We start from the raw sequence: 27,684 nt of genomic DNA, 5'->3' as shown, positions 1-27,684 counted from the left end.
TTAATTTGTGCTGGTGGCTGCAGGTGGTGAACACCAGTACTCCTATTTTGGGGTTCGAAAATTATTTTTAATCATATTTTGACCAAGAGCAACATAAAGAAACACAGATAAAGGAGTAAGAAATAGGGAAAGCAAAAGTGACGAAGGAAAAAAAAATATGAAAAAGAACATGCAATAGTAAGTTCCCTCTGACCCAGGCCTTCAACATGAACAAAGTTGTCGTTTCCAACTGTGCCCACCTAATGAGGTAGACACACAGCCGTTGCTAGCTTTGCATTCACCAGCTTAAAGTATGATGGACCGGAAACAAGCATCCTGGGACCGGTTTTGGGGGGTAACACCCTTCATCAACCAGGCTAGCTCGAATCCAGTGGCAAGTGAGCAAGGGACCTTGTCTGGGCATACCCTGCCAACTTAGGATGAACAAAGCAACCACGAGGAGATGATGGACTGAGTGCTGCAACTTTTCAGACACTCACCGCCAGTCACAGATCTGGGTTGAATCCGTCATCGTTCTTTAGCTCACTTCGCCACCCTAGTCTATCAGTGTCCGCTTTGTGAGTGTGGTGTTTGAGCTATGTCTGCATGGATAATTTTCGAGGGTTAATAACAGGGTAGATGCATTCCTGATAAGTTGCTGCATGTTTTTAGATTTTCAGCGTGAGGGTGTGTATATTGCTGTCTAATATGGAGCATGAGTTTCTGAGATGACATAGGAGTATCAAACTGGGTGAGATATCATATCTTTCTGAAGGCAAGAGAAGCTGTTTTGATAAGAGGCTAGATAGTTTAGAGTATGTGAATGTGATTTGATGGCTGATGGCATGTGTTTGGGTGTTTTAGGTGTGTGATGGCATTTGGGAGTATCAGAGTGTTTGTGGATGTATGATTATGTATGTCTGGTGATATGCTTGAGTGTCTGTCAGTCTGGGTGTCTGTTGTGCAATGGGGACTACATTGTTGAGTGTGGAATGGGCTTGTCAATGTGTGCAAGAATTTGATGGTGTACACTGAAGCTCCATTCTGCTTCAGTGTCTAGTTCCATTTGTCAGTAGCTGAGGATTATTTTGTTGGTACAGTGAGTTGAAAGCACCATGCACAAACTGCCCCATTCACTGCAGGTTACATCACAGTTAAATATTTACTCTTTCATTTACAGGGATTAAAAAGAATAAGGCAGCTTAGATTTTATTTTTAATTCAGAACATTTGGAATCCATGGCGCACATGACGAGGAAATGGAGTAAGGCCTGCTATTGCTGTATATTTTACTATGTAGACCGATCAGTTGTGCTGCAAAGTCATGCGGAAGTCACTTTTAATGCAACGGAGAAGACTTCAGAACTTTTATTAGGAGCCCGCTGTCACAGTGCCTTTGAAACATTTGACCTAGATGATGAAGGAACACCTACCAAGAAGAAAATGATTTATAAAGGGATCCTAGTCTTCTACAGTGAATGTAAGTGTCTTCAATATGTATGTTTCACGGTCCCCCTGTCAGTTAAGTTTGCTTTTGAATATTGCTGAAATGCATATCAATACTAATAGCTAGGCTCAGTTACTGCTGAACCAGTTATGGCCATAGAATGCTATCTGGTTCGGCATTTACACAATCTGTACATTGAAACGCCAGTCTGCCCCTGATGATATCCAGTACCTTTCTTTTCGGTATCAAGTGAGAATAAATTTCACAAATGCAATGCTCCCTTTTCCACTTTGGCTCTACGTTGTTTAAAACAGTCATCTCATCTTATGGTAAATCACCTTTTCCTTTGCATTGAAGATCTGCTATTAAAGGTACATCAAATGAAGTCTTTTCTCCTCATGTCCCATCATGCAGGCCTCCATGCTGCACTTTCGATCCCTATATTTCTATTCCCTTGGCTTATTCCACCGACTCCCAAAATACTAGTGGCAGATATTCTGCCTGCACACAGCTCCATAGAAAATGACTACAAATTAAATACATAATGTAATGCAATACTTTACAAATATGTGACCTGATTTACAAATTGGTGGATGAGTACTCCATCCCAAACATTATGAATTAGCCATCCACCTTATTACAAATGCATTGGGATGTGATGCACTTGCAATAAGGTAGAGAGGATCTGTCATGTTTGTGAATGGGGTGCCGCTCGGAGGCTTCAATTTGCTTGCTGGACTTCCCTCTGCCTGTCATCTGATCGGGAGGTCACATCGCGAAGGACGCCACGCTCTGCACGGGACGGAGGTGAATGCTGCTGCTGCCGGTCTAAAGGCGGATTTCGGTGCACTCGGGACTGCGAGGACCAGGGTGCTGTGCGTAACGCTCATCGGCCGCACCTGGTCCTCTTCCCGACTCCTCCCCAATTAACTTTATTACGCCTCGCGGCCCCCGCTTCGCGGGAGCCGCTCGGAGGCTTCAATTTGCTTGCTGGATTTCCCTCTGCCTGTCATCTGATCGGGAGGTCACATCGCGAAGGACGCCACGCTCTGCACGGGACGGAGGTGAATGCTGCTGCTGCCGGTCTAAAGGCGGATTTCGGTGCACTCGGGACTGCGAGGACCAGGGTGCTGTGCGTAACGCTCATCGGCCGCACCTGGTCCTCTTCCCGACTCCTCCCCAATTAACTTTATTACGCCTCGCGGCCCCACGCTTCGCGGGAGCCGCTCGGAGGCTTCAATTTGCTTGCTGGACTTCCCTCTGCCTGTCATCTGATCGGGAGGTCACATCGCGAAGGACGCCACGCTCTGCACGGAACGGAGGTGAATGCTGCTGCTGCCGGTCTAAAGGCGGATTTCGGTGCACTCGGGACTGCGAGGACCAGGGTGCTGTGCGTAACGCTCATCGGCCGCACCTGGTCCTCTTCCCGACTCCTCCCCAATTAACTTTATTACGCCTCTCGGCCCCCGCTTCGCGGGGGCCGCTCGGAGGCTTCAATTTGCTTGCTGGACTTCCCTCTGCCTGTCATCTGATCGGGAGGTCACATCGCAAAGGACGCCACGCTCTGCACGGGACGGAGGTGAATGCTGCTGCTGCCGGTCTAAAGGCGGATTTCGGTGCACTCGGGACTGCGAGGACCAGGGTGCTGTGCGTAACGCTCATCGGCCGCACCTGGTCCTCTTCCCGACTCCTCCTTAACTTTTGCCCCCTTCATCTATATCAACAGAGTCCCTCCCACACGCGCTAGCGGGACGCGCACGGGACGTAGCCCGGGGCGAAGACCGGGCAAAGAGCGGGCCGTTTGAGGCCGTTAGAGGATGGGTGAGGCCGGGCCTGGGCCTCCCCCCCTGGACCCCCCGGAAACTTTGGCGGAGTGTGAGGGCTATCATCTCTGCTCACTTCCAGAAATGTCAACAAGAGAAACAAGGAGCAAAAGCGCCATGGCTCGTGAGCCTACACCAAAGGGAACATTGGACAATTATTTTGTGAAAGCTGGGTCCCTGCTAATTGAGGATATAACGCTCCTGGAGAGACGAATATCTCAAGAACTGGATTGGGTGCGGAGATCGTCCATGGGTCCTTTGGCTTTGGCAAAGTCACCTGTGGTAAGCACAGAGCTCCTTACGCTGGATACAGGGGTGGATGGTACAATAAATCTTTCTGGGACATTGGACACATCAAATTGTACTTCCCAGTTAAGCAGGAAGGACCCCAATGATGATTTTGTCGACTTTAGTATGTTAACTCTCCCTCCTGCTCAACCCCACCCCATACCTACTATAAAACCCACGCCAGATCCTGATAATGTCAATTCCACATGCCTAAAAATGACAAAGCGTAAGGGGACCAGAGAAGGAACTATCCCGAAAAACAGAGGAGGAAGTAAGAATAAGAATGTGCGAAAGCCAAACATCTCAAAACCCTCCCTGAATCCGCTGTCAAAAAGTTTCTGCCTAAATACTAGGGAAAAAACGCAAAAAGATAGAGCTGAGACCCCGCATTTTAATCCCCCGGGGGAGACAAGTAATCAAGCTGAATCGAACTTGCCTGAGACCATTGAGGAGGATGTTACCCTGGCAGATCTAGGCGCCCTTATAAGAAACCTTTTAAGTCCATTGGAAGAAAGGCTAATAAAAATAGAAGCTAGGCTTGTGGTTATAGAAAAATCGACAGTCCAACTAGCTGATAGTCTGAAAACAATGAACAATGATGGGACCAAGGCTCCAGACAGGGCAACAAATGGGACTAAAAACACTACACACATAGTGCACCAGGCATTACCTACTCCGTCCCTAAGTATTAACACTCACCCGAAGGCAAAAGTTTCAAAAAATCACGTAGCTCAGTTGAATCATTCCTCTTCCCCCCAAAACAGGGCAAACCAAGCGGGGCTAAGTGATTGTGCTCCCACCAATGCACCGAACAATGGGGAGCAACTGACGGGGGGGTGTGAGTAAGAGGCTAGATCCGGGACCAATACACCTTCCGCCAGAGGCAGTCCCATACACTGTTGTTCTGGCGGGGGTACCAGAATTGAATCCTGCCTCCAAAGAATCCACCATTTCCCTTAAAAATAAGGTGATAAATTGGCTTCGTACACATAGACCGCTCCCGGAAGGTATACTGAGCCCCGTTCTTATGGTACGAAGGGTCCCATGGTTGGGCAGTTCAACTAAATCCATAAATGGTGACTGTGTTATAGTCAACTTTAAAGATCATAGGACCGTCCTGCATATATGTGGATGGATCTCAGAGGAAGATAGGACTACTGTTCAATCCCTACCCCTCTCTTTTTTCTACCCCCCTCTAGCATATGATAGAGAGGATGAGATTAGGGAGGATCGGATACAAAGATCGATTGGGTGGGGAGATCTCAAAAGAAGGGAAGTTTACCATCACCCCAGAACCCAATATCAAGAGCACCCTGAAATCCATGCACAATACACATATTCCGAGAGATCGGGTGGAGGGCTGCTAAGAGGACGGAGAGAACCACCCAACTCTCGAAGGCAGGAGTTAGACCATTACACCTCCAATATGGACAATGAGGGATGGGAAATTTGCCATAGGAAAGGCGGCAATTGGGGTGCAGGTGGGCAAAATTACTATCCCCAGAGACCCCTCCAGCAATGTCAGCAATTTTACTTTCCAACCCACAATAGGTACAGCCAACTAGACATGGTGGATTGACTGCCTATACATATGGGCAGCCAGTCCAACTCCGTAGTATGGGAGGCTGTGGATGAAACTAGCTTAGAAATAGAGCCGCCCAATACCGTTAAACATTATGGGGCTCTGAGCAATTCAGTATGGGAGGATGTGGATCGAACCAGTCTTGGAATGGGGCCACCCAATACCCCAGAATATCTAGGGGCCTTAGGCGATTCCATTGGTGGGGCAGGTCATAATGAGCGTGTGGTAAATAAAATTCTGCTCATTACCAATCTGAATTTCATGCGAGAACTTTAACAAATAGCTCAGAATAATGAGAGGCAGAATCCGTGGTATAAGAGGTTTCTGAATGGGCTTTATTCCAAAATGGCCGACTCGAGTGGCGGCCTTCAGGTTCCGTCACCAAGAAGGTTCAGGAAGTGAAGTACCATTCTTTATTATTAGACATACATTTTTATAGTTATTACATTATAATGAAACGAATGTAGGAGGCGTAACATTTGATAAGAAAAGTGACATAAACGAAACTAGGCGTAATAAGGAGTAAAAAGAAACATAATTGGTTAAAGTTATCAAATATAGGTGGTTCTATAAGATAATACTTGGCATAGATGCGCGCGCTGCAGCATGACGTGTAATTGACGTGTAACTAGGGGGGTGAAGGGGACTTGACATTAACTCTACGTGTGGAGACGAAAAGTCTGGGGGGTCAAGTCAACCTAATCCCAAATCATATCTAACATCCTATGTTTGAAGAACTATGTTATCCACAAGGAAGGACTTCGAACATAATCTATTCTATACTGACTGTGTGCGTGCACAAACGTCTAAGTATCTATGTGAGATGCAAGAGACAGAAAACTTTCCATGGCAACTGGACTATGAATCACTTGAAGGGGCAGCTCTTTGCTCGAGAGCTAAAGGAAATGTTTACCTAAATCATTAGACAGGAATGCATCGGCTGAAGAGCAAAATAGATAATTCGAAGGTGAAATACAACTTCTTGGCAGACATGCTAAACCGGCCGAGGCAGGCACCGTTAGCTGCACAGGAAATAGGACAAAGTTCATGGATGCAGCTGCGAGCTCAAGCTGACGCTTGTCAGAGACAGAGAGCAGGGAAAGGCTTCGAGGACAGAATCGGGCCTACTTCGCCTGAACTGAGAAAATGGAGTAGCTAAGCCATATAAAGTCGGTGGCCTTTCCTATTTAGGAATTAACTATCCGGCCCATTGATGGCGGATCTGACAGAGAACATATTGACGATGGACGCACATGTATTTGCGTCTTCAAAACTGGAACTGGAGAGAACATACATGTACTTGTAACATGCATATAGAACCGTTGGGGTCCAAGATAGGGGACATAACTGACCAGGGAAATCCACTTTTCCACATTCCCTCCTTGTCCCCTTACTTGCCCATCAAGAAACATTAATCTTCATAAATCCATCGATTTGCTCATCGAGCATCATTTCTTCTTCTTTCTTTTTCCGGGGTTTTGAACGAAAACCTTGATGTGGAATACACGATGTGGCACACAGACCACAAATCGCTGGTCCACATTGCAGACATAAGCAGCAACTGAATAGTATAAGAAGGCCAATACCTAGGAAGGATAGAACTCTCCATCCCCACGCTGATATCAGACTCCAAAACCACCCGGACCAAGTCCAAGTGCCTGGATCTTCGTGTATCTGGCTCACAATCTTATGAAGGCGTGTTATAGCTTTATATACAGATGGTGAATTTTCTGGTATGAATATGCAGCAGCTGGATCCGATGACCCTACAAGCTCCGCCCCTATCGGCCAAGATGACGTCAAGGACAAGCCGATTTTGAAGGACAACGATCCTCATCACTGATTGTTCCTCTGTCAGATTGCCTAGGGCGGCTATAGTTTCATTCACTACAGCTTCAAGGGTCTTGGTTAGTCTACGTATCAGTTTACTATTAGAAATTGTACCTATATATGGGAAAATACCTTTATTGAAATCTACATACTTGTCCCATGCTGTCTCAGTATAATCAACAACTGGGAGATCTCTTCGCTCTCTATTGTGTGCTAAACGAGTATTTCGATAATAATCAGGAGGAGCTAAGAAAACAGGTGGCAAAAGAAATGCAATGTAACAGGTACCATCCCAATCCAGGGGTAGACGCATGTATGCCGTCTGACCACATATAAAGTAGGAATGGCGGGAAGCTCTAAATGTAGATTTTCCTTCATCACTATATTCTACTGTAGTAACACATTTGCTATGGCCCATAGGTATGGAACCAACTTTTCTTACACATAATTCACCTTTAACTGGGAATACTGACATGGTGGGCAAAATTAACTCAACTTCGGATTTGACATTTAGAATCATGAGATTAGGTGTAAAATTACCTAAGCGATATACTTCATTTTCTAGATCAGTACCCGTTCTACTAGGGCGACCCTCCTTGTCAGGGTGACAGACCTTGTATAACACTATATTCAGATTTCCCCATATCCAATGGTGTTGGTAAACTGCTGTGTTTGAATCTATAGAATTAAATAAACTAAACCATGCTCCACAGGTGCCATTATATGTGAATGGATGTGGAAAGAAAGGCAGAACTCCTTTGTTATTCTGATAGGGAGGGAGTCGACCACACACCCAACAATTAGTGGCATTACTAGTCTGGTGAGAATGATGTAACATACTAATGAAAGTGTTATTACGCAGCGCAAGTCTGTAGGACAACTCATGTGGGGGTAGGTCACTAAAAGAATGTTCATCGGTTATATTAATAGTACGCCTAGAGACAGGATAATACATATGCAATAATATACTTGCAGTAACTATTATAAAACTTAAGAAAAACAAAATTAATAAAGTCACAATACAGTGGCTACGCAGTAATTTACAGTATGCATGTCTTTTCATTATGATTCGGGACTCTTCATGATTCAGGCCTAAAGGAGACATGTCAGGACAGATTCAACCGCTTCACCTTGGAGAGGACTTAAACAATCAAATCGTCCGACAGTGTAGGCCTGGGCCTAAGTTTTTGTTTATAAAGTTCGGAGCTACTGGCCTCAGCCAAAGGTAGCTTTGAGTCAATGGAGTCAATAGGAGAAGATGCACGGGAAGTATTGTTCATATCAGGAGGAAGTCCATGAAATTTTTTAATATGACTGGAATGGAGCCAGCCCTTCCTCCCTTCGATCTTCACGGCTGTTCTTGTTGTTAACAGGACCTGTCTAGGCAACTTCCACCTGGGCTCCAGTTGGCTTTTCCTATCGAAATTCCGAACGAGGACGAAATCCCCGGGAACCACGTCATGGGGTTTCACCTCAGTGTTGTCAGGAAAAGCTGCGACCACCTGTGAACGAGAAGATTGTAGTGCAGACATCAAGGAAGCCAGGTAATCTGTCAGCATATTACAGTCAACATCAGTTATTTTACGCGGTATAGGCGTCCCCCACATATTTGGTGGTCTGCCAAAGATCACCTCATACGGGGATAGCCCTGTTCGAGAGTGTGGTACCATTCTCATATAAAACAGTGCAACTGGTAAGGCTACTATCCAGTCAACACCTTTTTCCTGGCATATTTTTGACAATCTTATTTTCAGAAGTTGATTATGTCGTTCCACGAGACCTGCTGCCTCGGGGTGTCGGACACAGTGGAACTTCCACTGATATCCCAATAGAAGCGAAACATGTTTCATTAATTCAGATGAGAAGGGTTGGCCGTTATCTGAATATACCACACGTGGTAAACCGTACCGTGGGAAGAATTCTCGAACTAGCTGTTTGGCAGTAGTCGGGGCAGTGTAATCTGATACAGGGTACGCCTCTGTCCAACGAGAGAGAGCGCAGACAACTACGAGAACATATTTGAATCCTCGACAACGTTCCATCTGAATATAATCCATCTGGAGGACTTCAAAAGGATGATCAGGAGGCTGAAATCCACCCTGTTCTACGGGGACACTTTTTCCTGGATTAAACTGACAACATATCATACAGGTACGAACTTTCTGCTTAGCAGCTGCTCGTAAATGTTTGTTAAACCAAATGTGCTGAATGCTGTCTAACATAGCCTTCTCTCCTAAATGTGCGGGACTGTGAACTGTAGCTATAATGACTTGAACCATGGAATCAGGGAGAAACCACACGGATTTCTCTTTCGTCATCCATCCTTGATCTGTCTGGATCCCTCCTAGTTCAGTCCACTTCGTTAATTCTTCTGCTGTGGCATGTGTCTGTATGTCAATTACATCAAGTGTGGGATCCTTAATTGTCATACACTGTGTCGGTGTCTGAACTATTGGCTTTGTCATGTCGGATGTACGAGTCTGAGCAGTCTGTTTGGCTGTTCTGTCAGCTAAATCATTGCCTTGAGAAATGATATCAGTAATCTTCGTGTGTGCTTTGCATTTCATAATCGATATTGCAGTCGGTAAATGAATCGCGTCTAACAGAGCATGAATGAGGGACCCGTGTTGAATATGGGTTCCATGAGAAGTTAAATAACCCCTCTCCCGCCAAAGCACTCCGAAGTCATGTATGACTCCAAATGCATAACGTGAATCAGTATATATGTTGACTTTCTTGTCCGTGGCTTGAATACAGGCTTGTGTTAGAGCAACAAGTTCTGCTGCTTGGGCTGACAGAGTATCTATACAGTTTGTTTCAATAACTTCAGTGTCTGTGGTGACTGCGTATGCGGCAACTAAATTTCCTGTACTTGTCCTCATACACGAACCATCTACATATAACGTCAGGTCTGGATCTAGCAATGGAACGTCTGTTAAGTCTTGTCTGGGTTTTGTCTTTATTTCAATGACTTTAATACAATCATGAGCTAGTGGGTCGGTTCCAATTACTGGTAAGAGTGTAGCAGGATTCAGTGTATTACAACGTCTGATTTCTATGTGTGGCTGAAACAATGTCAGTTCGTAACCAGTAAGTCTTGCTATGGTCAAGTGTTGTGTTTGCGTTCGGTTCACAAGAACCTCTACTGCATGTGGTACTTGTACTGTCAATGGATGTCCTAATACTATGGCATCGCTTTGTCTGATTGCTAAGGCTGTCGCTGCTACTGATTTCAGACACGCAGGCAAAGCCTGAGCTACGGGATCTAATGTACTGGAAAAATAAGCACATGGCTTACATGCTCCTGCTTGTTCCTGAGTGAGTACTGACAAGGCAGTACCTGCACGTTCTGTAACAAAGAGTGTAAAATGTTTACTGTAACATGGTGTCGCCAGAACTGGTGCTTGACATAGAGCTTTCTTTAAGCTCTCAAAAGCTAATGTGTGTTCCTGAGTCCAAGGGAGGACAGTCGACGTGGCTGCCTCCTGTGTTGTCAACTGAATGAGTGGCTTCGCTAGAAATGCATATTGGGGAATCCACTGTCTACAGTATGAAGTGAGGCCTATGAAAGCCCGCACTTCCTTTTGCGTTTGCGGTATTGGCATGTTTGCAATTAACTGAATGCGGTCAGGTGTAAGCTGCCTTCCCTCCTTGGACAGCGAGTGACCAAGATAAATAACTCGCTGAACACAGAACTGCAGCTTAGAAGGGGACACCTTGTGCCCCTTGTCGGCTAGAAAATGTAAAACTGTCAATGAGGCTTTTTCACATTCGGGTTCGCTTCGTGCGGTGATCAGCAGATCATCGACGTATTGAAGCAATGCGGTGTTAACGGGCATGTGTATACTGTCAAGTTCTCGTTTCAGTGCTTGGCTATAGATGCTGGGGCTTTCTGTGAATCCTTGGGGAGCGCGGGTGAATTTAAAGCTTCGTCCATTCAAGCTAAATCCGAATAAGTATTGGCTCTCCGGATCTATTGGGACGCTGAAAAAAGCATTCTTGAGATCAATTACGGTAAAGAATGTAGCTTGAGAATCAATGGCTGTCAGTAATGATGAGATATCGGGGACCACGGGGAATTGTGGCACAATGCATTTGTTTAATTCACGCAAATCAATCACTAATCGATATACTGGTGGGGCCATCGGATCAGTTCGTTTAAGAATCGGAATTATCGGTGAATTACACACATTGGAGTTAGTTTCTACAACCACTCCTTGCGCGACTAGCTCGTCAATGATTTTCAGTAAAGCCACTACAGCATCTGGTGGTAACTTGTATTGTCGCATTCGTGGTAGTACCACTCCTGCCTTCAGTGTGACTCGGTATGGTGTAATGTTCATGCAGCCAACATCAGTAGGGCCTTGTGCCCATAGATGCGCTGGTAAGTTCTGTAGTCGGGAATCCATGTCTCTGGATACATAGTGACCTTTAAAATCACGTAAAAACAATCTTACTCCTTCCGGAGAACAACAAATAATAGCCCCTAGGGCTTTCAATGTCTTTATGCCTAACAAATTTTCCGGACATGATTTGGTAAGCAATAAGTCTGTAGTTCGTGTCAAGGGACCTATCGTAAGTGGAAGTGGCTGTGTTACTTCATTAACAATAGGCTTTCCTGAAAAACCAAGGGAAACATTTTTAGAGCCTGAGAGGGGTGCCCCTGGAACTTCACTACTTTTTATGGTTGTTCGACTTGCCCCTGTATCGAGTAAAAATTTTCTGTCATGACCTAATAATTCACTATGGACATAAGGTCCTTCTTGATCTACTGGAATCTCGATAAGGGGTAAGTCAACTTCCCTCTCTAGGCTGCTTCATGCGTAACGTTGATACTCAGGGTATTCATACTGTGCGGTCTGATATAGTTGTCGTGATGTTACTTGTGTGGCAGTTGCAGGCAACGGTGGTGCAGCTGGCACAAACTGTTGCTGACCTGGCATGGACTGTTGCTGACCTGGCATGGACTGTCCATGCTGCATAGTTCCTTGTTCACTCTGATCTTGTCTAACTAATCGTGGTCTCTCTTTTGCAATACCTGAAGCTATATTGCGTTTCAGGACTTGACAATCGTGTACATAATGGCCTGGCTGCTTACAGTAATTGCAGGTTCCTTTTACAGGAACTGCAGAATCTCCAGAATGTGTCGCACCCTTTTTATGACCATCCGCTTGTACTGTCTGGGAAACTAACATTTTCATTTTAGTATCTTTCATGCGTCTATGCTCGTGTTCTTGTTCATCCCTAATTCTATTGTGATGATACTGTAACATTTGTAGCATTTGTGACGGAGTGTTACCTTGCCAGGTACTCTCGAACTTCAATATTCTATTTTTCACTGGAGGTAATGCATTTTCTACCAATTTTGTCACAAACAAATGTGGATATGAGTCACTGCTTGCTTTTATACCACTGTTTATACCAAAACATTTTTCAAATCGGGCATAATAATCACTTGTGTCTTCATCTTGCTTTTGTTTACAGGCTGAGATTGCACCCCAATCTTCCTTTTTAGTAGTTAATAAACGTGGCAGTACTTGTACTAGTAAACCTGGTAACAGCTTGACTTTATCCCCGAGCCCTGACCCTGGAGCTCGATCCCTTTCCTCCGCTGCTAATGCGGTCCAATCTATCTTTTGGTCTCCCACTTCCCACTCCTTTTCTTTTAGTTTTTCATAAATGCCAGCAGGTAAAAGCACCTTTAATATCGTCATAATATCAGGAAAGGTGTACTCTCCCATCAGTAACATGTCTTTAATTTCTCGGTGGAAACCCGCTGGGTCTTTGTCATGACTGGGCACTACTTTCTTCATTTCTAGTAATTCCATTTTTGATATGGGTGTATAAACAAATACACGATGAAACTCATTATCATCGCCCTTTATCGGGTGTACCTCTCGTAAGGGATTCTGTCTATCCATGTAGTACAGTGTTCCTTCTTTGTTGGGGATCGAAAAAGGATCCGCATTTTCTAAAAGAATGTACTGTTTACGTGACATTAATATTTCTTTAATTAACTTGTTACTGGATCCTCTCCATCTATTCGTGAGAAGTTCTGTTAACATATTAGGTAAGGGACCAGGATCAGCATGTTGGCTCTTATATTGTATAAGAAGTTGCTGGATCATATAAATCCCAGCTAAACATTGTTCGTCTGGACTGAGGTTCAAAAACGCGTGTGCTACTGTCACGTCACCATATTTACCGGGACTGTCCATCCAATGAACAGCTGCCCTTGCTAATTCTTGTTCGTCCATAGAATCGAGGAGGTGATAACCCCTTCGTTCCCGGAGTATTTTATCTGCGGCTTGAAACAAACGCTCGGGAGATTTCATATTTATTATAGTTGGACGTGTAGAGTGTATCGGATCAGAAAAACCTCCGGTATTATTGCAGAACCTTCCTCTGCCCACATAGGCTATGGTGTCTGCCTGTCTTCCTGAATCTCCTGAGTCGGACTCTTCATTTTGTTCAAACTCGTCTGTTTCCAATCTCTCTGCATGTATGCGTTCTACTTCTTTCCTAATTTTTCGGCACATGGCTACTATACTTCCTTGTTTATCATGTTTTCCATCGGATATATTCTGACTCCATTTAGTGAGGATCTGCATTATTCCCGGGCCTACCCCCGGTCGGTCTTCATTTCTGATCACACAATTTATGAAGAAACGTAACAATTCTCCCTGTATCTCAACTTTCTGATATTCCATAGCTCTGTTAATGCATTCAGGATCTTTCCCTGTTTGGACAAAATGATATATGTTATCTAAATGCGCGGCCATTCCTGGCAGCCTTCCTAAAAATAACGCAGCTCGTCTAATACGTAACGATGTTATAATCATTTCATCCCCTTTACCAGGCACCGGGTCATATCTGCAATCTACCATAAGATCCTTAAGCGTACGGTTATTTATAAGTTTGGGCGTACGTGCATGTGCTGATTCCTGAAAAGAAAATTTACTCCCTCTGGGTGGCGTAAAAGGAAGGCTAGTAGCACCTCCAGTAGCCCCCTCTGAGGTATCGAACGTGAAAGGATTCGTTGAACGTGCTACAGCCACTACAGGTGTAGACACGGCTGTGGAAACAGTTGCGGGGACAGACGCGGAAGCAGATGTGCTTGCCGGAGCTTGTGTCGTGACTTGTGTCGGAGCTTGCTGTGGTACCGGGACAAGAACTTGATCTTGACGTTGAGCCCCCCCAGCAGCCGATCTGTGCGGTGCGGGGTTAGCATATTCGGGAACTGTATCATCTAAATATGAGGAAAGAAAAATATCTTCTGCCGTTCTAGGATGTCCTTTAGGATGTACTTTTATTGGAAACAATGGGGTTGGCAAGTCTTTAGGTATGGCCGTAGTGGCTTGAGGCAAACCTTCGGCCAGAAGGGGATACATCCCTTTCATAAGGGCATTTCTTTGCCTCTCTGTTTGTTCTGCTTGTACTCGTGTACCTTCTTCAATCAACTGCTTCTCTCGAACCTTATTTGCACTTTCTTTACTTCTCTCTTCCTGTCTTAGCGCCTTTTCGGTGCGCCTATGCGACTCTTTACGCCATAATTCAATAGCGTCTTTCTGTGACTGTCTAGCTTTCCTCTTCCACAACTCTTCTTCTACTTTCATGATACAGTCTGCATCCCAGGTCCCAGCTACGGGCCATCTCTGATTCTCTGGTAACTCTTTGGTGTAGTCCACCCATAGATCTAGAAATAATATGGCATCTAAGCCATGTTTATGGTACATGAAATGTCCTGGAGTGTCCCTAGGAGGAATAGGGACTGCCTCTTCAAGCACCCCTTTTCGAGTAGTAATTTGTCTTAACTTTGAAAAGAGCGGCATATTGACAACAGCTAACCTGGTACTTACTCTTGAACGGAACTGATCTGATACTTAATCTTGAACACACTTGGGACAAAAACACAATAATGAACAAAGCACAGTAAAACAATCATTCATACCACAATATGCAGAACATTAAGCACGTTAAGAATAAAACACTAAACATTTAAAACTGACCAACAATGATGACAGTCTGCATGACTAATCACCAAGCAGAATTCTTGATACTTCGGAATACTTGATATACGGCTAAACCGTACATATACACTGCTAAACAGTGCAGACCGGATTTGTGTACCCAAATCCGTCTTGACCGGCACAACCTATGTGCACGTCAACACGCCTCCCCGGCGATGGTACTCACCGAGTAGCTCACAACGAAAGGCCTCGGAGACTGGACTTGATTTCGGACATCGGACATCTGGACATCGGGGCTTCGGAAGACCTGGTGGGCCTCTGTGTACCTCGGATCTTGCTCTCTCAGCTAGGCTCTGGTCGGGATACCTTGCGCTTCTCACCGCCTCGTCTGGGTTGATCGCAGCCTCAGTCGCCCCCGCTTGACCGGAGGGAGCTACAGGAAATCCTGCTGGTACGCGTTATGGTCCGTCCAGCTGTGGCAGGAGACCGGGCCTGCAACGCACCGCCGGCGCGTGAGATGAGAAGGTGTCCCTGTTCGGGCGCCATTATGTGGTAAATAAAATTCTGCTCATTACCAATCTGAATTTCATGCGAGAACTTTAACAAATAGCTCAGAATAATGAGAGGCAGAATCCGTGGTATAAGAGGTTTCTGAATGGGCTTTATTCCAAAATGGCCGACTCGAGTGGCGGCCTTCAGGTTCCGTCACCAAGAAGGTTCAGGAAGTGAAGTACCATTCTTTATTATTAGACATACATTTTTATAGTTATTACATTATAATGAAACGAATGTAGGAGGCGTAACATTTGATAAGAAAAGTGACATAAACGAAACTAGGCGTAATAAGGAGTAAAAAGAAACATAATTGGTTAAAGTTATCAAATATAGGTGGTTCTATAAGATAATACTTGGCATAGATGCGCGCGCTGCAGCATGACGTGTAATTGACGTGTAACTAGGGGGGTGAAGGGGACTTGACATTAACTCTACGTGTGGAGACGAAAAGTCTGGGGGGTCAAGTCAACCTAATCCCAAATCATATCTAACATCCTATGTTTGAAGAACTATGTTATCCACAAGGAAGGACTTCGAACATAATCTATTCTATACTGACTGTGTGCGTGCACAAACGTCTAAGTATCTATGTGAGATGCAAGAGACAGAAAACTTTCCATGGCAACTGGACTATGAATCACTTGAAGGGGCAGCTCTTTGCTCGAGAGCTAAAGGAAATGTTTACCTAAATCATTAGACAGGAATGCATCGGCTGAAGAGCAAAATAGATAATTCGAAGGTGAAATACAACTTCTTGGCAGACATGCTAAACCGGCCGAGGCAGGCACCGTTAGCTGCACAGGAAATAGGACAAAGTTCATGGATGCAGCTGCGAGCTCAAGCTGACGCTTGTCAGAGACAGAGAGCAGGGAAAGGCTTCGAGGACAGAATCGGGCCTACTTCGCCTGAACTGAGAAAATGGAGTAGCTAAGCCATATAAAGTCGGTGGCCTTTCCTATTTAGGAATTAACTATCCGGCCCATTGATGGCGGATCTGACAGAGAACATATTGACGATGGACGCACATGTATTTGCGTCTTCAAAACTGGAACTGGAGAGAACATACATGTACTTGTAACATGCATATAGAACCGTTGGGGTCCAAGATAGGGGACATAACTGACCAGGGAAATCCACTTTTCCACAAGCGGGAAGAATTAAGTACCCCCCTAATACCATTAGAGATCAACACCAGCAATAAAAGGACTGACTACACACATACCACTACTTTGAATGATGGGCCCCCCATACTAAAAATATTGTCATGGAATGTGGCGGGCCTGGGTAACAAGTCTGACTTCCAGGAATGGATTGAATACATCGACTCCAAAGACTTATGCATGTTCCAGGAAACTTGGGAGAGAGAGGAACATGCAAGGCAGGGATTTGCAGTATTCTCCATTCCTGCGAAATGGGGAGGAAGGGGGCGCCCATCGGGTGGACTTGAAACCTGGGTAGCAGTGCACCTGGGATGCAAAGCCACACGCTTTCCAGTGGCATCAGAAGATATACTTGTGGTTCTACTGGAATGGTCTCATCGCTGTAGACTAGTGGTGGTGAATGTGTATTCGAGACCGGTAACCATTTCTCAGGAGTCACCTACCATCGATGAATTAGCGGATCTTTTGACTGAACTCCCTAAGGGTTTCCCTTTTGTAGTGGGTGGGGATTTGAACTCACATTATGAGCCCCTGCCAGGTCTCCTAGATGGGGACCTCTTAGAGGAAGAGACAAGATGGCGAGTACCATCGTTAGTATCTATTCCGCCCAAAGCCTGGAGTCCATTGGCAGTGCAGATTACTGCCTTAACTTTAAGACATGGGGTCAGGGCTTGTAACGGGCGAGCTCAATCAGATACCCCGAGTAAACCTACATTTAATCGCAAAGGCAGTGAATCAAGATTAGACTATATCTTAGTCCAACTATCCTCGTGGTCGCATGTCATTGATTTCAGGGTCACTGATAGAGAAGACAGCGACCACAATGCCTTGGAATTGGACTTTCTCCTTCCCGGACGGGACCTTGGGGAAGCAGAATTACCCAAGACAAACCCCGATTTAGTCCTTGAAAGTAATAGGAGAAGAATTAAGTGGGAAAAAATTGCAGCAAGCACAGCCAAGCTCCCACAGTTTTATAAAAATGTTATTCCTATTCTAGAGAATATGGCGTTTTTAAGTGAGGAACCAAATACAGGGGACGTTAACAAACAAATCTGGCTGAACCACGAAGAAGTCACAAAGACTCTGTCTGCAGATCTATTTAATAATGGTCCAAGGAGGGGGGGTGGAAGGAACCAGTGTACTTGGTACAATGCGGAGTGCCGTAGAGCAAGGAGAGATCTTTTGCTGAGTATCAAGAATCGTAAAAGTAGGTTGGAAATTCACGCCAGGAGACACGAATACAAAAAGCTGACCGTCAATGCAAAGATTGACTGGGAGCAGAATAAATGGGAAGAACTTGCTAGCTCCCTAGCGTCCATGGACTCACGGAAGTTCTGGCAAATTGTCAATTCAGGTTCTGGGGAACTTGCCCCGGCAATAGAGCCAAATATTTCTTCCAAGTCCTGGGAGGAGCACTTTCAGTCTCTGTATACAGAGGATCCAGGCCATGGGGGTTGCACCACTATTTCGTCGCTCTATAATTTCGTGGAAGGGGACCCATTCTCACTTAGAGAGGTCCGGGTTGCCATAACAGGCTTGTCAACTGGAAAGGCGCCTGGTCTGGATGGCCTTCCGGGCGACCTTTACAAATAGGAGCCGGACATATGGGCCCCTTATTTCCTGATGCTATTTAACGCGATTCTAAGGGGCATGGAGGTGCCCTGTACCTGGCTGGGCGCAGAGGTGGTCCCGATCTTCAAGAAAGGCTCGCCCCTGCTCCCATCCAACTACATGCCCATCAGCCTGATAGATGTGTCGCAAAAACTCTTCGGGAGGCTCATCTTGGACCGCTTACAGAATTGGATAGAGGAGGCAGCCATTATGAGCCCTTATCAGGCCGGGTTCAGGAAAGAGGTTTCCACTATGAACCAAATTTTTCGCCTCAATCTCATTTACTGGAGGACGGCACTTGTCGAGGGCGGCAGCTTGTACACGGTATTCGTGGACTTACAGGCCGCCTTCGACCTGTTCCCTAGATCCATGCTCTGGAGTGTCCTGGGTGAGCTGGGAGTCCCGCCAGATATCCTGGCTATTCTGATTAAACTACATCGGGATAACTTTGCGCGGGTCAGGTGTGGCAGGATGGGGGGTCTAACCGAAAGATTTCCCGTTGACGGGGGGGGTGAGGCAGGGATGTGTGCTCGCACCCACCCTGTTCTGCCTCTTTGTCAATGGGGTAATCGCCCATCTGTCCAGGCTGAAAGACATTGATGCTCCCAAACTGCATGGCAGCAGGGTGCCTGCCATAATGTTTGCAGATGACACCCTGCTGCTGTCCAAATCCCCCATGGGAATCCAACGGATAGTGGATGGGTTCTTGAAATTTTGTACCGAGAGGGGCTTAGAAATCAACGCCTCCAAGACAAAATTCATGATCCTAAACCCTACCCCCTCAACACGTCCAAACCCTTTGTTGGGTACGGTGCGATTGGAGAGGGTCTCCACATTTGAATACCTGGGGGTAACCCTGAACGAGAAGATGACATGGAGGACACATACGACTAAGGCAAATCTGAAATTATTGCAGAAGGCGGGGGGCATTTTAAGGATGACGGGCAAATTTATATATCGCCCACTGGGCCCTATGATACAGATTTATAAATCTCAAGCCCGGGGTTCAGTTGTATATGGGGCGGAACTTTGGGGCCATGTTCCTGTAAAAAATTTAACAACTACAGAGAATAAATTCCTCAGACAAATAGTGGCCCTCCCCTCTAGCACCCCACTGCTCCCCCTGAGACTGGATTTAGGTCTCAGGCCAATTGCCGAGGAGCTAGGTATAAAGCCCCTTTTGGCGACGAATATGGAGCAGCCAGGATCTCAGTGACTATAGAAGTGAGCTCCAGGAGTTCCTGGCTTTACCAAACACTAATAACATCCCCTGGCTAAAATATATAGGGAGCACATGTGAAAGTTTAGGTCTCCCGGAATTATGGACTGACCCTGCTAATTCAAGTAGGAGGATCTCTCGAAAGGCACTTACACAACTTTACTATCAGACAAGGCTGACTACCGATTTAGGCAACACACGTGCGGGATCTTTGACCCACACATTTATCCAACTGAAAGATTCCTATCAATTGGAAATTGTATTAGATGGTATGGGTCCTGTGTTGACAAGAAAACTCTACTTACAGTGGAGGTATGGCTCTCTACCTCTGAGGGCCTTCACTAGCTCTTGGTCCCGCCTCTTAACAACAGAGCAGTGCCCAGCCTGCACATATCCCCAGGAGAGTGATCTACACGTGGTCCTTTTTTGTAAAGCCTACCAAAGAGCAAGGAGGTATTAGCTTTTACCTATCCTTAAAAATATGGGCTTTAGGAAATACCTCCCTGCATTTAGAATCCTCAAAACCGATTTGTCACCTCCGATTGTTTTTGCTGTGGCAAAGTACCTAACGGCCATGTGGCACGTTCGGTCTCGCATTCTAAAAGAGGGGGGCACAGCATGAAGTTATAAGATATTGGCTTATCCTTTTATGATTCTTAATGTTTGACTTATGGAGACTTCCTTTTCATTTTGAATTTAACTTGCAAATGAAATTGTTCAAAGTATTGAAAATTTTTAAATTTTAACAAACTGTTATGTATTTATATCTTTGATGATCTAAATGATTGAGAATAAAGATTATTGAATTGAATTGAATTGAATACTCGTTTGCCAAAGTCTAATTGAGGGTCCATAGTTATTGTTCATTTTACACTGGGTACTATAATCTCACCAGTTTCAGTGACAAGTAAATTTACACAATAATAGGTCATACAAATAAGTACCGTATCGCAAGTCGTTTGCAAATAGGAACATTTTGAAAATGAATTCTTTTTTTTTTACGTTACAGTCAAAAAACAATGTGCAGCTGTGAAAAAGACTATGGATGTGTTTATTAAAAAAAACAGTATGACTGTAGCACAGGATTTGGACAAGGAATTGGTACATATGGGTAACATTGAGACAAAAAAACTGTCTTCAAAGAACAAAGATCGAGCTGCCAGTCCATTAAAAGAGCTTAAAGAAAATATGCCAGTTGTAGGAAGTCAGAAACCCAAAAATGATTTCAATGCTTTACAAATGAAGAAATCAAAGATGGATAAATGCGAAATCGAAAATTCAAAACCTGCAACCAAAATGAAAAAGCAGCAATTCGCCAGAAGCATTAAGCAGCAACAGAAGGATTGGCATTAAAACGAAAAAAGTTGTGACATTATTAAAGAAAAATACAACCAAAAAAACGAATTCAAAATGTGTAGATCCAACAAAGCAAAGAATGTGTGAGCAATTTTCTGGATATAACTTTCAATTGCAACAGAGTGATATTTTACATACTTCTGTGACAACGAACTACACTGATCTGCCACCAAAACTCCAAACCAGACTAGAAATTCTATCTCAGAAAGCATTAACACTGGGCAAACTATTGCCCCTTCAACCAGCACTGCACCTTCAGGAACACTACACTGTAGCCCTGTAACAACAAATCTGAATCATAGGCAACTAGCAGAGTGCAATAGCTTTACTTCTGTTCCACGAGCAGGCCAAACGCTTTCATTCAACCATTTGACCGCTAATGGAAAACCCAAACAACATCAAGTTTTGAGCAACCCAGGCCTACAAAAGTCAACTATAGAAAGACCGGATTACAGTAGACAGGGAGTTGGGACACACAAAGATACAACTAATTCTGCTCTAGCGTCTAACAGTCTTTCTTTCATTCAACAAACCGTCCATCAGTCAGGAAGTATACATGGTTCTGCGAGGGACTCCCTCAATATTGATAATCAATGTGCAGAATTAAATCAGACAGAATTACATTGCACCATGTCGTCGCCTACAATACCGTCACACAACAATTATTTATTGAATGCCTCAGCTGCTATGACATCTGTCTCCCCTTCAAGATATGTGGCAAGAGTCAATGATGAAACGACACAATATAGTGGATCAGAACCCACGATTCATAGCCAAAAAGATTGGCCCCTAGTTAATTCACATCCACTCCAACCATCACAAAGTAATACATCCTATCAATCATCTGTGCATCCAGAGAACCAACTTCAATCCTCTGTGCTGGCACAACAAATTAATTCTGAATACAGGCCACAGCAAATGCAAGAATCGCTAATTGCAACCATCAATAAATCTATTAACATAGCCAATGGTGAAGAAGATCAGATATGGGAGAATCTCGGCAATTGTCAATCTAATGAAGATGATTTTGACAACCATTATGAACTGTCTGACCACAGTGAGGCAAGACCTAACGTGTACAATAAAAAAGATCACAGAGAAACCAATAGAACAAATGTGCAAACAAATATAAATCGTGCTAATGTGATAGCTGGTAAGTTTGAAGTCTTCTTTTGTACATGCCAACTTAAACTATCAAATGATTCATGAAATAAAAGCAATATACATTTAAATGTACATATATTTGCTTTTTTGCAGCACTTGGGATTGACCTAAAAGATCTCCCAGTGGTGACAAAGGCTATTAGTGGTCTCCTGAATATCCTTTCAGAAACTAATGTAAGTTTGTTCTTTGATAATTGTTCAGTTATTTGTATTGTATGCTTCCAGTTGCTGTTGTGAATTTAAAATTATATACGCCAAATTTTTAAAGTCTTGTGCAGTGAATTTTCCACTTTGTTGTCCCCGCGCACTTATAACATTTTACCCCCATTTCATTCCACCACCCATGACCACATTTTTTATCCTCCTGGATAGCTTTTGCAGATTTATATGCAGAAGCAAACTGTGTAGTATTTTTATTTTATATTGTCATGTTCACTCCATTGAAGATCAGAATACCATGGAGCAGCAACAGACTAAAAACACTATAGCTATTTTTAAACCACTCAGCCCATGGTGTATGATGTCACCTGAAACTCAGTGTAAATTGTTCCTATATTGCCATTCTATCACCCCTGATATATGTATAAGTTCATATTCACCCATACAAAAAACTTGATATCCGTTTCATAAGATTAATATGTACATGGTGGTGTTTCATATCTCTCTATCTTTACCTCTCTAAGGGCCAGATGTACGACCATGGCATTTAGCGACTAGGAAGTTGCGCGCAATTGCGATTCGCACTTTGCGAGTCACTAAATACTATATATAACAGTGTCAGAGACACTGTTTGTGATTCCCAATGGGTTTGCAAATTGCATGCCTCATCAATATTCATGAGGCACTCTCAATTTGCGACACCATTGGGAATGGCTGGATCTCCCAGCTATGGTGGCCTGCTGGGCTCCGCAAACCTCCATTTCTGAGACTGCTTTTAAATGAAGTAGTTTAAAAAAAAAAAAAATGCAGCCCGAGATGCATTTTAAAAAAATGAAACGTTTTTTTTTTACATTTTTTTAATGGGAGGTAGTGTTGAGATTCGTATGGGTGTGGCACCAGCGCTCGGATGATACTCAAACTGTTATCAACGCATATTGTGGTTGCAAAACATTCTTACATAGGCCTTCGATTCGCTATTAGGCAGGGAAGCCCTTGGAACGTCTCTTTCTAATAGCAACTCGCAATTCCTATTTAGCGAGTCACAAAACAAATGCGACTCGCTAAATCTGGATTGTTACACTGCCCTATTACATTTTGCATGTGCAAACGGGTCACAAACCGGTTTGGGCATGCAAAATAGGGTCGTACATCTGGCCCTCTTTCATGCTCGCTCTCTTTCGCGCTCGCTCTCTTTCACCCTCTCTCTCTCTCTCTCTCTCTCTTTCGCGTGCGCTCTCTCTCTCTTTCGCGTGCTTTCTCTCTCTCTTTCGCGCTCTCTCGCGCTCTCTCTCTTTCGCGCTCTCTCACTTTTGCGCTCTCTCTCTTTCGCGCTCTCTCTCTCTCTCTCTCTTTCGCGCTCTCTCTCTCTTTCGCGCTCTCTCTCTCTCGCGCTCTCTCTCTCTCTCTCTTTCGCGCGCTCTCTCTTTCGCTCTTACGAGAGTTTTTTGAAATGTTACTTGGGGCATTAAACAAGAGTTGTTGCACCCCACTGAGAAGACTCATGTTAATGTTAATTTCATATGAAGGCTAATTTCATGTGTTTGTATCTCTAATATCCATCTCCATTCTTTCAATGCAGGAAGAAATGACCTCCGCTGAAGAGATGGGGAGTGCATTTTTAGAATACAGGCAAGGGCGACTTATACAACTCATTAAGGACCCCAAAAATCCTCTTCGATACAACGATATCTTGGTAGATGCTGGCCAACTTTATAGTTTAATTGCAAGAGCACCAACTTCAAGTGATCCTTGAGCATTTGTACTAAATCGAGTCATATCTATGGTATTCAACGATCAGGAATTGGCAAACAGCAAAGGAACTGGTCAAAGAAAGCATTCAAAGGAAAGAGGCTTGAATGAAGAGAAAGTTTCTGCTTGCAGAGGTATGTTTGGATGTATTTTATATATTGAACTAGTTAACCTTAGTGTATTTCTTCTTTTTTATCCATTGAAAGTGTTTAAAGGATACTTGCCAATAGCAAAGTCCTGTGTGTACTCTGCAAGAACCTCCACCACTGAGGGGGATTGAGGGGAAATCAAAGGTAGTATTTTGAGTCAGTGGGGTGCAGGTGGTAAATGGAACTGTGAGGACACTGACTGAAGGATATGCTCATGACAGAAATCAATTGACCTGACTGTTCCCACCTATTAATGTATATTTTTAATGTATCCACTTTTATATTTATTCTACAGAATTTGTTTGGGCGCTTTGCAAGGAGCACCACTGGAAAGTCCCAAATAGTGACCAGCGTATCTTTAACTACAAGTGCACTAATGCAAGACGGAAATTTTCACCACATCAAACTTTATAAGCTTTGGTAATATTTGTCACGTTTCTCTAAATCTAGTCTGATAATTTGATAGACAATTACTTTATTCAAATGTGATGCAGACACTTTTACCACTGATTTGCTTATAAACTTTGATTCATATAGCAATATATCTAAAAGTGCAAATGCCAAGAGATGGACCGGTTATATTTGTCACTTTTTAAAAATCTGTTCTGATAATTTGGTAGACTATAACTCTATTCAATCATCTGATGTAGACATTTTTACCAATAATGTGGTTTACAATTGTTACATTGTAAGTTCAACCAATCTGCAAGTTTCTTTTGTCAATAAAAAGTCATCTCACAGGTCACCTGCATCTCCTTCAGAACATTTTACAAGTTAATGGCATAAAACCCTTGTACAATGTGTTTAGCAAATTGTTTTTCTAAATTATACCATTAATAGAGTCTGGTGGAAAATTAACACAGGAGGAATTAGAACAGTTAAGCTTTTATCTGGCGACTAATTCAATTTTGCACAATTGTTCTTTTGGATCATACGAAAACAAGCAAATGTTCCATACACATCATAAAATGTTTGCTGAATGTATGACTAATGAGTTTGTAACAGGCCGCTTATAATCATTGACTCAAAACATGTAACAAATAAAATTTAGTCTGAAAGGCCCATATGGTATTTTTTTTTCCTCACTTCCATGTTCGGAGGACTAGGATAAGGTGTTAAGCTTCTGCAGGTAAGGCACATCCTTGTCATTCAACAAACCACATTTGTCAGAGCATGTTCCTATTCTGAAAAATGGTTCACTGATAGCCTGCAGTAAGGGTATCTGATCTTGTGGAGACCTGCCTGTACACAGTTTCCAGCTTTGCCCTACTGGTGGGTTTTGAGAACCAAAATAGCGACTAAGTCTGAAGGTAAAAACTTGGACTGGGGTGAGTTGGTATATCTCTCCAAGTGGCGAGGACATCTGTGTAGCAATGAAATACAGCTTTCTGCCACTCCAAGCTATTGGTGTCAAAAAAAGCATCTTCAGCAGAAACTCCAGAACAGCAGCTCTGACTTAAGGATCCTCACTGTCTTCACCTTCTTGTCATGTCCAACAAGTGTACTTAGAGCTTCTGAAAAGAAATTAGGACCTCAAAAGACCTCTACGGATGGTCATCCGGTCCTCTGTGGTGTGGGGAGTCGTGATGTTCAACCACCTGGCATAGGGAAATGTGCCTATTTAGAGACATCCGCCTGCCTGGTGGGGATCTCTACACAGCAAGCAAAGAGATCATCACTTTGACAGCTCTCCTTGTAGCACTGAAGATTTGCCAACCAGGTTCTATGTTTAAAGTACCCACTTGGTAAACGTTTTTTTTTTATCTGAACAGACAATACATTGCCCGTGGGTAAGGTGTTTTATCTCTGTGCATGGGGCCCAGTCTGCATTTTTCCTGCCTGTGCCCAACATGGACATATTCATCAAAATTAAACATATTACTGTAATTAAAGGCATCCTTTCTTTCCTATCTAACGAAAATTGCCTAATCCTGATCCGAATCCCGAAGACACCAGACTCTGCTTCCAGGAAGGAATGAAGAACGTGGCCTCCTGGATGAAAGCCAGCTGCTTGAAGCTCGACTCAGAGAAGACCAAGTTCCTCATCCTCGGACCCTGCACCTCTGCCTAGGCAACACCTGATGGCCCTCCACCCTCAGGAACCCACCCACCCCTACAGACCACGCGCGGTACCTCGGCATCATCCTTGACTCCTCCCTCTCCATGAACCGCCAGATCAACGCTGTCGCTTCCACTAGTTTCAACTGCCTTCGCATCCTCCGTAAGACCTTCAAATGGATCCCCTCCGACTGCAGAAGAAGCGTCACCCAAGCACTCATAACCAGCAGAATGGACTAGGGTAACGCCCTCTACGCCGGAATCAACAGTAATCTTCTACACAAACTCCAAACCCTCCAGAACGCCGGAGCCAGACTCGTCCTTGAGACACCACATCACAAGCACATGACCCAACACCTATGAAGCCTCCACTGGCTCCCTGTCGAGAAGAGGGTCATGTTCAAACTCCTCACCCACGCCTACAAATCCCTCAACAAGAGAGTATCCTTCCACGTACCCAAGAGGGGGACCTCGCCCTGGCAGAGGTCCCCCGCATCCGCATGAACAGAACCGGTGGGAGAGCCTTCTCCTAAATCGCAGCCAAAACCTCGAACGGGCTCCCTGTGAACATCAGACGCTCCCCGACCCTGCACACGTTCAAGAAGGACCTCAAGACCTGGCTCTTCGACTGATCCAGAGCCGCCCCCCCAACTCCGAATCCGCCTTGAGACCCTCACGGGTGAGTAGCGCGCTTTACAAACCCCTGATTGATTGATTGATTGAATCCTGGTACACTTGAAATGTGTGTGAAGGAGTCCATATCACTGTTGTTTCTGCATACATTGCATTCATAAAGTTTATATTTGAAATTACCTTACAATCGCCAGTTATTAATTTTGTCATTTGAATTATTCTGGAGTCATAATAAACATTGAGCTCCTAAATATCCACCTCTGATAATTATTAGTTGTTTAAAGTATTGGTGTAGAGAAGGCTGTATATTATTAAAGTTTCCGTTGAGAATGCACGTTTGATCAGCGTGGCAAGCAATGGCTTGAGCTCATATTTAGAATGCTGTGGGCACTAATTGGTATGCTTTTTGTATTCTTCTGTATTCTTTATCATATGTTCTAATTAATGGGTTCTGTGTTAACTGTTATTGTTAGTGATAGACAGGTTGTTGAATTGTATCATCTGTATGATCTTCTCCAAGTTAGACAGTGGTGACTAATTATTCTCCATATCCTGTCCTACTCCCAAATTGTAAGGACACATTTTTCTTCTGATTCCTTTATTCTGGTCAATTCGGGAATATTTTAGAGTTTGGCAGACTGGGTGTGCCAATGTAATTTGGCAGGGCTCCCACCCTGCTAAAACCATGGTTCTTCCCATTTTAGTGGTGTCATAACTGTTAGGCGTGTGACAGTGGAGCATCGGCCAATTAAGCACAGGGCGGCTGGATCAATGCATTAGAAGGCTCTTCAATGTAGGGAAGCCTTCTGACTCATATCTTTCCTGCCTGCGATCACCATTGCAAACCCAGACAGGAAAAATGATGAATGGTCCCTATGCACAGGTAGAAAACTGCAGGCCCTTTTATTTTTAAATTTCAGAAATAAACCCCTAGTGAGGTGGTTTGCTTCTGAGA

The 27,684-nt window shown here is 44.1% G+C and overlaps 1 protein-coding gene across 1 annotated transcript; it reads left to right on the top strand.

The window, feature by feature from the left end:
• The first annotated feature begins 1,226 nt into the window (after nucleotides 1-1,226).
• LOC146862775 (uncharacterized) lies at nucleotides 1,227-23,999 on the top strand. Its single transcript, XM_085643113.1, has 3 exons — nucleotides 1,227-1,458; nucleotides 22,076-22,155; nucleotides 23,720-23,999. The coding sequence occupies exons 1-3, from the start codon at nucleotides 1,227-1,229 to the stop codon at nucleotides 23,891-23,893; spliced, it is 486 nt and encodes a 161-aa protein (XP_085499239.1). The 3' UTR covers nucleotides 23,894-23,999.
• The last annotated feature ends 3,685 nt before the right edge of the window (nucleotides 24,000-27,684 follow it).

Source organism: Triturus cristatus, chromosome 2_2, assembly GCF_964204655.1.
Source record: "Triturus cristatus chromosome 2_2, aTriCri1.1, whole genome shotgun sequence".
In the NCBI taxonomy this organism is placed as follows: domain Eukaryota; kingdom Metazoa; phylum Chordata; class Amphibia; order Caudata; family Salamandridae; genus Triturus; species Triturus cristatus.
The sequence above is the reverse complement of the archived record's forward strand: the minus strand, read 5'-3'. Positions and strand labels throughout refer to the sequence as shown.